The sequence below is a fragment of the Bombus vosnesenskii genome, unplaced genomic scaffold (assembly GCF_011952255.1).
Source record: "Bombus vosnesenskii isolate JDL3184/JDL3185 unplaced genomic scaffold, Bvos_JDL3184-5_v1.1 scf7180000013273, whole genome shotgun sequence".
Classification (NCBI taxonomy): domain Eukaryota; kingdom Metazoa; phylum Arthropoda; class Insecta; order Hymenoptera; family Apidae; genus Bombus; species Bombus vosnesenskii.
In genome coordinates, this window is record NW_022882931.1 from 3,738,193 (window position 1) to 3,750,412 (window position 12,220).

Consider the following 12,220-nt stretch of genomic DNA (forward strand, 5'->3'; position numbering starts at 1 on the left):
TAGAGAATATGAGTTCTTCTCCTTCGCTAACGATCCCCCTTGTTTTTCTATTGTAGTTACTTGTTTTTGTGTAAAATCGTCAGTAAAGTGCATTCTGAGAATGAAGGGTTGCTCAATGAGAAGAGCATATAAATTGATCTCTTTTCATTTCTTCTTTCTTTGATAATTTGGAACGTTCTTCATTTAAGTATGTAGTTGAAGGCTCTCTAGCTGCGATGCCGATTATCTTGTTACAGGAAGAACATAACGAGTCTCGTGATGATAAAATTTCAAGTGGTAGTTATCTATTATTTGTTGAGAACGTAGTTGACGGTTTTTTTAGTAATTAGTACATCGAATCTGGTAATTACCTAATTAGAGTTTTAGTATTACCTGCTTGAGAAAACAGTTAGCTTCGTTAAAAATATTTGAAAACTGCTCTAAACCTTAAATTTGATATTCAGAAGGAGATTTAATTCGATGAATGGACCAGAATAGTCTTTGGATAATTGAAAATTCGTACGATCGGATATAATACTTAAGAGCAATTACGTAAACATCAATTGATTTGAATATTCCTATATTCCTTCACGAATATTCGGGCTCGAACTCAAAAGTTAAAAATTCAATTAGACAGAATCATGGTGACATTTCAATATATCAGAATAACGGTGTCATTGTACGAGAAATCGATTTGGAATTTGGTGGAAGGAGATTCAACAGCTTCTCGCGTCTGTTACTTCGCACAGAAAGTTTAAATTGAAACGATGCAGCCCGGAGGTACCGGGAAAAGAATTCTCGGATGCCTCGGGATAAATTTCTTGACGGTGCTATCGGTCCAGAGAATGCAAATTACTTGTGTCCAAGTTCCTCCTCCGCTGTTCCTGAGGGCTGTTTTCCACTTTTTCTCGCTTTGTCTTTACGTGAAAATCATAAAAGTACTATCTCGATGAAACAGATAAAGTGCGTGCTCATTTTCTGATAACACTGGCGCCGTTATGAATGTTACATTGTTTATTTGATTTAGAGAGACGTCGATATGAAATGCGTTAAATTTTTAATCCTTGATACTGCAGGAACGCGATATGTCGTGTATTATCCTGTATCATCTACGAATATCAATTTTGTGACGAATTTTAACCCTGGAATATTATAGCGAGGTATTGTATTATTCCTTATTTTTTTAAAATAGAACATAAGAAATGTTAATTATTACTATAAGTTATGATTTGATAAACTGTTGAGTAGTAAACATACGCTTGTTAGCTGTTATGCTAATCAAATTACGTTTTTAAATCATCTATTTTTACTTATCTTCATAGTTAGAATATTTAATTTCCCGATGTAGATAATGCTATCCGGAAATTATTTTGAATTAAATTTAACCCAGGCATATTTTTCTACCATTATATAATTTTTCAATTTGACGAAAATATGAGGAAATCATTAAAATATTACGTTAGTATACACGAAACGAATTTTACATTCAAATTTTTTTTAATCATCCATGCCCCTTTATTTCTTCAAACAAAAATAAAATATTGACATAAAAATTCGAAGAGCGTGATAGGAATAATTGATCTCTTAGTATCATAAAGATACACTGATAAAAAACTAACAAAATAAAAAATAATATAATGGTTAAATTTTTTAATTTTTCAATTGAATATGAAAAGACTATTCATAAATGTTGAAGGTATTTGTTAAGTATACCAATTTTTACATTTATTCCAGCGAATTAACTAAACACAAAGAATAGACAAGGGTCAAAAAAAAAAAAGTAACTTTCGATCAAATATGCTGAATCTATACAAATTACAACGACAATGATTTATTTCACTGCTCATAAGGACAAAATTTTGCTAATAAATAAGACATGATTGAAACGCGACAACGATCGATACTCGACGTATGAGACGTAGTATGCACCCCCCGCGTTTACCAGTACGTGCATACGCGAATGGGTTACGCGTGAATGTGAATATTCATGGTGGCAGACTACGAGCTCGTTTGTCTCGTGAAATGAATTTCGAGTAACCTAGATTGAAAACCTGGCGTAGTTCGTCCACGCATTTATCTCGTTGCGAGGTCATTTTTCATTCGAAAGCTCGATGTCTGGGAAAATATAAATGCCAAAGGGACGAGTCGCCTCAAAATTTTTATTCGCCGGACACGAGATATTGCCCCTATACCTTGGAATTGAAAAATTCCACTTGTAACGTCGAGGAAAACATTTGTCACAAGTAAGCATTATTTAATTCGTATTATCACGGAGATCTTACATTTTTTCTGTTGCGTCGTTTCAGATTATCGTTATCAGCATCTCGTGATAACGTCCCATGGACGACGAATATGCCTAAGTTTAAAGTAACATGACAGAAAATTGTACTTATAATGATTTTCATCCTGTCGTATATATCATTTCACAAGTATTAAAGTTTTACGATATTATCGCAATTATTACACCGTATTACATCATTTCCTTATGAATGAAGATAAGAAAATAGAAAAAGTTAATCCCACGCGATACTCAACTTCTTTCACGTTTCTAATAATCTCTGTTTCTTGTCTCCAGTAATCTGATTTCATTGGTTATCGTTATTACGTAAACGTAATCATTCATCATTGACATAAGATACAGGTAATTTAATCGCCCTCGTTCATGTACTGATTCCTTGTATTTACGATTGCACTCCTGTTTCGTACTTTACAAGGAAAAGATTGAAATTGCTTGGAGTACCCGATTATCGGTAAGACCCAAGGAATACCAGGAATAAGCATTACATGAACTTTTATAGATAATCGATCGAAGTCTATAAGATCGAGTGTTCAGACTGTTTCCATGAACAGATGGATAGGATTTACGTGTTTCTCGAATGAATATGAGTATCTTCAATAGGTCAGTGACCCTTTAAGAAAAGAAACGAACGTGAACGGAAAAGTATCCGCTGTGTTATCTTTCATTACGCTCCTTGGACACGTTTGTCCGTAATCAGTCTGTACCAGTTGATACAGCCAATGATAGTTAATGCGATACATACTGTTGGTGATCAAACAGTCGAGCCAGTGGCGTGCGTCGTAAAGCTTCAAATCTCTCATTCATTTCGCGCGATCAACCTGTTGTCGGATCATAAAGTCTTCTTTCTAATTTACGTTTAATGTTAAAGGTAAGTTATCATTTTATGCCTTTTACATTATAGATATTTGGCTTTGAAACGCTGTTATTATCGAAAATTATTTATTATTGTTATTTTTCGAATTGAATCATGCAGAGGACAAAATCGACAATTTTATGAAAGTTAACTATTTGATTTCTGAAGGATTAACACTAGTACTATTAATAAAGAAATTATAAGATTTGTACGAAACAGATATAAATTTGGAACAAAGAAATATAAATGTAGAAGCCCATGGAGGAATATGTAATTGAAAGAAAAAACAAGCTTCCGTTCGTGCATTTTATAAATTAGATCTCTGTGAAATCAATTTTGATGAAACGAATCACGATACAAGAATGCAAAAATTTTGAGTAATATAGTTTGTGCTGTACAATCTTTAACTTATATAAATTCAAGAAAACAAATAGTCAAATTTCTTTTCAATATCGCCAACATGTCCCGGTTTTAATAACAAAAGAGGAAGAAAACAGGGTCGTTCTGATTCACGAAATAAGCTCACAAAGTCCTTTGTCAGGAGCAGATTTCAATTTCTGCGTGCCACATTCTCGACACAAAGGAATCTCAATGCTGACTTCACGATCCCAGCAATCGCCATCGATTATTTTTATTCGTTAAACTGAAAAGCAATTGGTATATCTCTTCTGTGTCATCGCGTGTTTGCTATTATGTCAATTAAAATAAAAATGCCAGAACTTGTAGCTTCTATCGTTTAATTAAAATTAAGAGTTGTACCGTGCACACTACTGCACATGGAATCGATCGCGGTTTTTGTGCGAAGAAATTCTTCGGTTTCCATCGAGCTTCTACTCGTAAATCATCGACGCGAGAAAACCTTCGAAACAACTTAGGAAATAGAGGCTTACCGATTATCTAAGAAGGCACGAGCCCTTGATGACAATTAGTGGAATTTTAGTAAAGTTTGCCCGTTCCAAACTGGGGACGACCGCACCAGTTATCGACATACGGCACCCAAAACCGATAACGGATACCAAGATCCTGGTATTACTCACTCCGCGTGCCAACGAAGCTTCTAGGATATAGTGTGTCTCGTGATACCCGAATCAATCCATTATTCGACGAAGAAATTCGACGATCGAAAACAAAAGAATAATCTCCTTTTATCGAAACATACTATTGTTTGTTGCCTTTCCAAGAATCTCAACTCCAGATCGTATCGTTTCAGAATTTCAGATATGTGTCTTAATCGTCAACAGAAATTATTGTCAAATTCCAAAATATAATTTTAATTTCAATTCAATTTTACTGTTTGGGTACTTTCATAATCGAGGAGTTTTTTGAAAAAAATGTTAAAAAATAAAGCGATGAATTAGATAAATTGCTAGTATTTGTGTTTTAGTGTTTTAATATCATCTATATTTCAATTGATGATTATACTAGTTGTTAAAAATTTGTATTCCTTTTATATTTAGAAAAAAAACAAACTCTATAATAATTGTGAATTGTTATGTAACTAAAAATCTGCATGCTTGTTTGGAACGCTCTTTAATTTTAGACATCGACTTTAATCATTAAGAAACAATGATCAGTTCTAAAGTTAAAAAAGCTAAAGTTCTAAGATATACAAACAATCTTCTGTTTGTTTTTTATCTAAGAATTTATACTCCGAACTATTCACTTTGATCGTTAAAAAATGATCATTATACTCGCAAATATATGGAGAACCGTCCTCTTTTCCTAAAAATTTCAACTTCAGCTCGTATCCTATCAATACTTTTATATTTTAACGCATCCACTCAAGCCATGAAAAAACAACTGGCAAATTCTAAGATATAATAGCAAAAGCCATCTTCATACAATTTCTATTCGCCTTCTTCCCAGAAATTCCTCTACTACATGCACTATGTAACGCGAGTCACCCTGTATATCATTTGGAGACATACCAGAAGAGAAAGAGAGCTGCAGGAAATTCCCGATTGTCATAACCAATCCCTCCGATTCCTCCTCCGGCGGCTATCGGAACGCGGCAAGTTCCTCGTTTGCTTTCGTATTGATTAGCCATCACTTTCAGATGACGCCTCTACTTCGGTGGGTGTTGCTGGCGTTGCTGTTGGCCATGGTGGTCGCGCATCCGGTCGAGCACGCATGCGTTTATCTCTGCCGTGCACGGAACACCAGCCCCGAGATCACGGGAGGCTGCGAGCACCAGCAGAAACTCGTTCTTCAGTCCAGCGGAGGCCGGTTCCCGATTCACCGTCTCTTCAGGCTCTGCTTGACCCCGTGTCATGGTTCGTCGGATTTGCTCGTCTTCGACAACACCCACACCTGTCGTACGTTTCGACAGACGCTTATCCAGTATCACGGTTGTTCCTGCGACGACGTAAATTATGGCGAAACAAGGAATAACCAAGAAAATCCTTCGACAGTCAAGAAATTCGAAGAGGATCAGTTGAAGGGGACCGATGTAACGAGGATGTTGGAGAAGGCGGGCGAACAACAGATTGTTCGAGGTCAAAGTTTAAAGACCAAAGATGTTCGTCGATACATCACGGAGATCAAAGTGGAAAAGGATATAATCCAAGCAGACTTTAAAGATACCGACAATTTAAATAAAGCAGACTCTGAAGAGACATCTGAAGATGCTGCTACTGGTATTTTAGAGAAACCAGGCTCCAAAGATGATGCTTCTCGCAAGGAAGATTCCACGGATGAAACATCTGTAGACTGGGACCGATGGTGTATGAACCAATGTGACAACGGTAAGGGTGGAAGCGCTTGTAACTGTGACATAATACCGTGAAGAGGAAGATGGGCTTCCGGACGATGAAGGCAACAGATTTACGAATTTACATATCTCGTAGGTTAGTCGGAACAATGGTACCGATAGATATAAGGTTAGTTTCTTTGATTGATAACACGTAAACACCGTTTATTTCGTGTATCTTTCTTTCTTTTCCTAATCTATGTATATTCCTCGATAATCCTCGTCGGGGCGAGATTCGATCGTATATTACGATTCATGTATACAATTCCAATAATCGCGATCGGCGGATAAGAAAAAAGTATTTCGTGTCTTTTATCTGAAGATGCTTTCGACCCAGCTGCTCGTTGTTAATCTACCGATCAACGAGATATCGACAATGTAAGACTGTAGTGGAATATTTTTTTCGAAACGATCGCAATCTGCGATTATCGGTCTTTAGATGGCTTAATTGCTTTCCTAGGCTTAAGAGACTTCTTTAGACGCTAGGTCCGGTTCACGCGCTCAACGGGGGGAGCTTAACGACCAGGGAAAAAACTTTTTATCAGACCGCAATAGAGGGATTTTCTTCGAGACAAAGGAGGCTTTTCGTTGTCACGAATTATCGACCGTTCTCCACGATAAAAATGACACATCCTTCACACGGTATTTACAGTTCAGGGAAACGATAAAGAACACTGTGAGCATCGTTCTAGAGGCGTGTGAACAGGACAATAAAGTGCAATGTGTGTATTATGCAATAAACGATATTTATACGTGGCAGCGGTGCAACAAACGCGTGCACCCGCGCGTCGATATACGTCTAGTTTCCTAAGATTTCTTCTAGTTGTAATAAATAATCTTTTACACAACGCCGGCGTATCTTAATTAATAATGCTGTATTTAATATTAGGATATCAATAGTTTAAGGTATTTGTTAAGGGAAATGAAACAAAATCCATGTCTTCCAATTTCGTAGTTTCCTTCATACTTCGCGTATAATCAAGCCTCGAACATGATCGGATGTAATAATCCGACAGGCGAGCAGAACAATGCAAGCATGCGAGTACTTGTTGTAGTTGTTATTTAGGCGATTATTTTTTGAACGCGATCACGTTCCGGTTCGAGGGAAATCGATGGTGATTGTAAAACGATTCATCGGGTTCCTTAGAACGAAACGTTCATTTCGTTCATTTTATATAGTATGCCGTTCAAAAAAACGTTGTGACGCGACAATAAGACGTAGATTCTAGTATGCCTGTGCGATGCAAAACTTTGTCTTTCGCGCACTTTCGACACATACACCTATCTGTTAAAAAAAAAGAAGATACAGTTAAAATGTATTTCTGTATGAATCATGCGTCGTTACGTTATAATAAATACGGCGAACAGTAAAAAATTGGTTTTTCTGTTAGGATCGATCTACACATTGAAATAGTTCCGTAATGATAGTAGGAAATGCGCGAAAGACTCGACTTCAGCAATTTATTATCTGGGCTATGTAATAGTTGTAAGTGAAGTAATTGCTTTGTAAATATAAATACGAATAATCGGAAATTTTATTTAACTAACGATATAATATCGAGGAGTCAAAACTTGTGGGGTACCAATTTACAAATCTAGAATATAATCTGCACAATTTAATCGTTGTTAACGTTTACATGGAGTTATTGTATTCTGATATGTACCTACACGTAAAAAATGTATGTGGTTGCTGCCGGTAAGCAGTCATGGAAAATAATTAAGCGATATTATAATTATAATTATATTAATATTATTAGTATTAACGAATATTACGCTCAAAGGCTCGTTTATCGGCATATTTACGAGTTAATCCGTGTCTCTAATATATTTGTATTATTTATGTTTGTGATTGTACATTATGTATATATCGTATAAGTAAATAATCTTTGCATTATGTTTTGTCATACGATAAATAAAGAATATTGTAATCTAAACGATGCACTTTTAGATAAATTCTCGCAAAGTTTGAAGTGTATTAAAAAACATTATTTATAATTTCGGAGAATATTTTCCTCAAGCTAAAAATTGGAAAATGATCGGTAAGAGATAAATGCAAAAGAAATTTATAGATTCCTTCTTTATCATCTACAGCTTGTTCAGACAATTGAAGACAATTTATCGACATTTACCTACTGTAAATCTTCGTGTTATCAGCTGAAATGCGTGGTTTCTGTTGAAATATCAGGTCCCTTCTATATCGTCTCTGTTCTACATGTCCGTGCTTCAGTGCCACGATGTATCCACTGGCGAGATACAGAATAGATGTGACATGCAATGCTTTTTCGAGTTCTACCTTTTGAGGGTCAACCTGACATTATCGATTCAATATAATACTGGTTTGGTATATATATAATACTCGTCTGTAGTGTCTCCATTGACTAATTCTGTACCTCATCGGTTGTATCGCGATAAAATGATCCAGTAAATGTATGTACGCACCTTGCTGTGATAAAACCCCAATGTCTAATCAATGATCGCATCCTACTATTTCTTCGGTAGATAACGCAGAAATTTAAAGATAAAAATAAGAATTTTCTAATCATCAATCGGTCAAATAGGACATCAATAAAAAATTATCCAAATTATTAATTTTTACTCAGCTTACATCAATATTGGAATATTTTTAAAAAATATTAACGTTTCTGAACAAATTTTCCATCTATATTCACAAAAGTTTCTATGAAACTTTTACATTCATAGTTTTGTAGAAGAAAAAAAAAGGAAATAGTACATTTAGCAATATTATGTTACAAAATGATGAAACAGTGTTTTGCAAAATTAAATACAATATATAATAATATTGTAACCTGAAGTAACATTATTCATATTGTTTTTATATCTATATAAAATATCTTCTGTGTCGTAAATAGATCGTCATTTCCCTTGGGGTAAAAGGTAATCAGGAGTGTCTGTAATTAAGTTTCGTACGTTATTGCTTGTAACATTGTTCTATAACAATATTACAGCACATATCTCTGTGTGTAGTCTGGCTTCTTATAAAAGCCGAACCTTCTTTCGGAAACAGCAGATCACAGTCATCCTTCTCTCCAAGAAGATCTTCCAGCTCTAGGTAAGATTAGAAATACATTATTATTATACTATAGAAAATAAAATTTCTTTACATTCTGGTGTTAGAAAAATTCAGATCTCTGTCTCGAATCATTTCTAGAATTTCCCACAAATGTTCAAACTTATATACTATTCTTCTTTTATAATTCATGATTTTTAAACTCTGCGTTTTAAGTTTCATATAAATGCTTGCATATCTTTCTATTGTTTCCACTGATTGTCGTCGTTGTACGAGGAATTTGAACATTACGTCGAATCGATACATCCTTAGACAAACTTCTTGGTGAGTTCACTTGCAAATAATGTAGGCCATCTGTACTTGATAGGCACATTTGTCTTCGGTTCATTTCTCTACTATAAAAGCTCCGAGCTTTTGCCTTATTTGCAACATTCGCTGACCAACTACCGTACAAGTTCTATCGTTTCCACATTTGTAAGTAAACTGACCATTTCTATATAAGAACTTTCCCCTTATATATTAAACAATTCTATTTGGCAAATTTTACTCCCTGTTCCATGTTACTTTTAGTTTCTTCTTCCTATACGATATTCTTAGTTTATCAAATAGTTGTTCTTTTAATTTCAAGCAGTCTACAAATCAAAACCGTCAGAATGATGTTCTCCCGCTTCGTTCTTGTCATCGTCGTTGTCGCCTTCATCCTCGCCATCGCCGTGGATGCCGCTTACAGGAAGCCTCCCTTCAACGGAAGCATCTTCGGCAAGCGATCCAACGCTATCACTGGTAAAATAAAAATTTACAATATCTTTTAATTATTCTATAAAGAATGAGAAGTGTTTCTGTTTCTAGAACTTCGCGATTAAGAATTTTTCAGATTTCTTTTATGCTCTTCTAAGTTCCAATAGTACATTTTATTTTATATTTATCCAAACTCTGAATTTTATATTATTCTTTCGTTCCATCAAATTTTCATTTATATAATTTTTAATATCTCTTTGTATTTAAATTCTTATACTAATTCTTATCTTATGTTACATTATATTTTGTCTCTTTCGATCAAATTTCATCTGACACCCCACTACCTTTATCTTACGTCTAACCGTATTGAATTTCCATATTATTCTGTCGTTTCCCTGACAATTTCTATCAAAAATGATATTTCTGCATGGAATGTTCCATAGATTACGAACTCATCAGCCGAGCCATGTCATCGGTCTGCGAAACCGTCAGCGAAACATGCAACGCCTGGTTGGCACGTCAGGACTCCAACTAAAAATATTGAAAATGCCAGGGTTCACTTGAATGCGCCGAATGCTAATATTTATTGCTTGATCATTTCATCGACGTGTAATACATAGATAGCCAAACTATGTCAATGTCTAGTTCAACAATCACTCTGACGCTTTGAGATTCGTCGCATCGTCCAAATCACTCGCCGTCTTGTAATTATATCGCTTAGATTTCAATTAATTTCGTTGTATACATGTTTCTGATACTACAATATAATAAAATCTAATGTTTCCTGACATTAATTCGGTGGTTTGATAATTTCCATCTTTGTAACTTTTATGTAAAATTCTTATGTCCAGATGTTTCTTTTATTTTTTTTTAAGAAATCGACAATTTTATTTAATTTTTATTCAATTTTAATTATTGAATTTTATTTAATTATATTTATTTATTTAATTGAATAATATATAATATTTATAATATTTATTTAATATAAATATTATTATTATTATTTTAAATATTATATTATTATTATAAATATTAACTTATAATATGTATTGTATTGAATAATTATTTAATTTTTATTATTGATAATTTACAAGTAGTAAGAATTTATATTAAAGTGTACATTTGCACGCATTAAACATTCTATGTTGCAAAAATGGATGAATTTGTCTCTTACTTTATGATTTCTGAATTCTATATAGAACCAAATCATTTTATCTGATTATTGAAAATAAATTTAAAGAATGCGTCTTTTCGAGAAAGTGTCCACTTTTAAATAATTTATGTAGCAAGCAGAGGTTCAACGAAACTATTCAATATCTGAAATGCAGATCGAACGATTCGATATGGGGAGCACGTATCACTCACCTGGTGGAATAAGGGTTACGCTTACGCGTGGACAAAGACAGTTTCCTAAAAACAAACAGGAAAATAATTGCCTTATAAATCAATGACTTCTTGAAATTCACGATAATTTAATCTTTAATACATCCATTAAAAATATCATCGATAAATTTCAACAGCGTATTATCCTTTTACAGAGATATATTATTAATAACGAAAACATCTTATTACGTTAATAATAATACAACATTTAAATTTCTATCCTTCACTCGTGTTCTCATTTTAGCAAACAAGAAAGTTTTCAGCCTTTTGAGAAAAATTTCAATCTAAAATTAAAACCAAATAAGGATCATTCGTAATTATATCATCATTATTAAATTATAATAAAACAATTTTTGAATATTTTCCTCAAACTTAATACACTTTTCAACGACAGATGAACACTATTGAATAGAGAATTAAGAATTAATCATTAAATATTAGGTCGTCCAAAAAGTTTCTTTCATTTTATAAGGAAATAATGGATGCACAATATTTTCCATTTTATATTATTTTATCGAATTACGTATGATCCATTTTGTTCTATCAAAATGAAGATCACAACGTTCGACTGATTAGGTTTCATGTTTGTATAAAGATGCATCGTTGTAAAAGACGGGTCTGTAAAAGAAAGACATTTTTCAGACAACCTAATACTTCCTATATAATACACGAGTTATTTAATTCCAATTACAATAAGACGATAAAAAAAAAAACATTGAAATCTGGAATGAGAAGATTTGACGATCAATTTAAAATACAAATTTTCAATCTCAGAAAATCTTCGCGGTATACTCGAAACGTAAGCGACGGTTCAAATATTCCACAGACAAAAATTATTCAGCGACAAACATTCAGCTTCAAATTCATTCGACGAGAGGATAGGGGTGCAACAAGTGTCAGCATCGATTCACATTAAAATCAACCTGATCGAAATACTTAATGCATTCTAAATCGCTGCATAAATAGAAGGATAGCTGACAATTTTTGTTCAGTGTATCGTGACCACGGGAAGGTAAGTGACACGTGCAGAACAAACTTCCCAAGAAAGCGTTTCAATTTTCTCTTCTTTATTCTGGCTTCCGCAGATACACCGTAACCTTACATACATTTCCTTACATGTGAAGAATGTAGGGGAGAAACATTATAAATCACATTTTCTATATCTCACAAGGAAGCAATTTTAGAATTCAG

At 33.9% G+C, this 12,220-nt stretch overlaps 2 protein-coding genes across 2 annotated transcripts; both read left to right on the forward strand.

Annotated features, from left to right (window-relative positions):
- Nucleotides 1–2,991: 2,991 nt before the first annotated feature.
- LOC117231640 lies at nt 2,992–7,179 on the forward strand. The gene is made up of 2 exons (XM_033490263.1): nt 2,992–3,146; nt 5,188–7,179. The coding sequence occupies exons 1-2, from the start codon at nt 3,138–3,140 to the stop codon at nt 5,914–5,916; spliced, it is 738 nt and encodes a 245-aa protein (XP_033346154.1). The 5' UTR covers nt 2,992–3,137; the 3' UTR covers nt 5,917–7,179.
- Nucleotides 7,180–9,546: 2,367 nt separating this feature from the next.
- Nucleotides 9,547–10,429, forward strand: LOC117231641 (SIFamide-related peptide). The gene is made up of 2 exons (XM_033490264.1): nt 9,547–9,691; nt 10,090–10,429. Exons 1-2 carry the CDS (start codon nt 9,562–9,564, stop codon nt 10,179–10,181), a joined length of 222 nt encoding a protein of 73 aa, XP_033346155.1. The 5' UTR covers nt 9,547–9,561; the 3' UTR covers nt 10,182–10,429.
- The last annotated feature ends 1,791 nt before the right edge of the window (nt 10,430–12,220 follow it).

Excerpts from the sequence above, each read along its gene's own strand:
- LOC117231641 (XM_033490264.1), top strand. The coding sequence starts at position 9,562 with ATGATGTTCTCCCGCTTCGTTCTTGTCATCGTCGTTGTCGCCTTCATC. Across the intron at positions 9,692-10,089 it reads GCGATCCAACGCTATCACTG|ATTACGAACTCATCAGCCGA; the intron begins GTAAAATAAAAA and ends AATGTTCCATAG.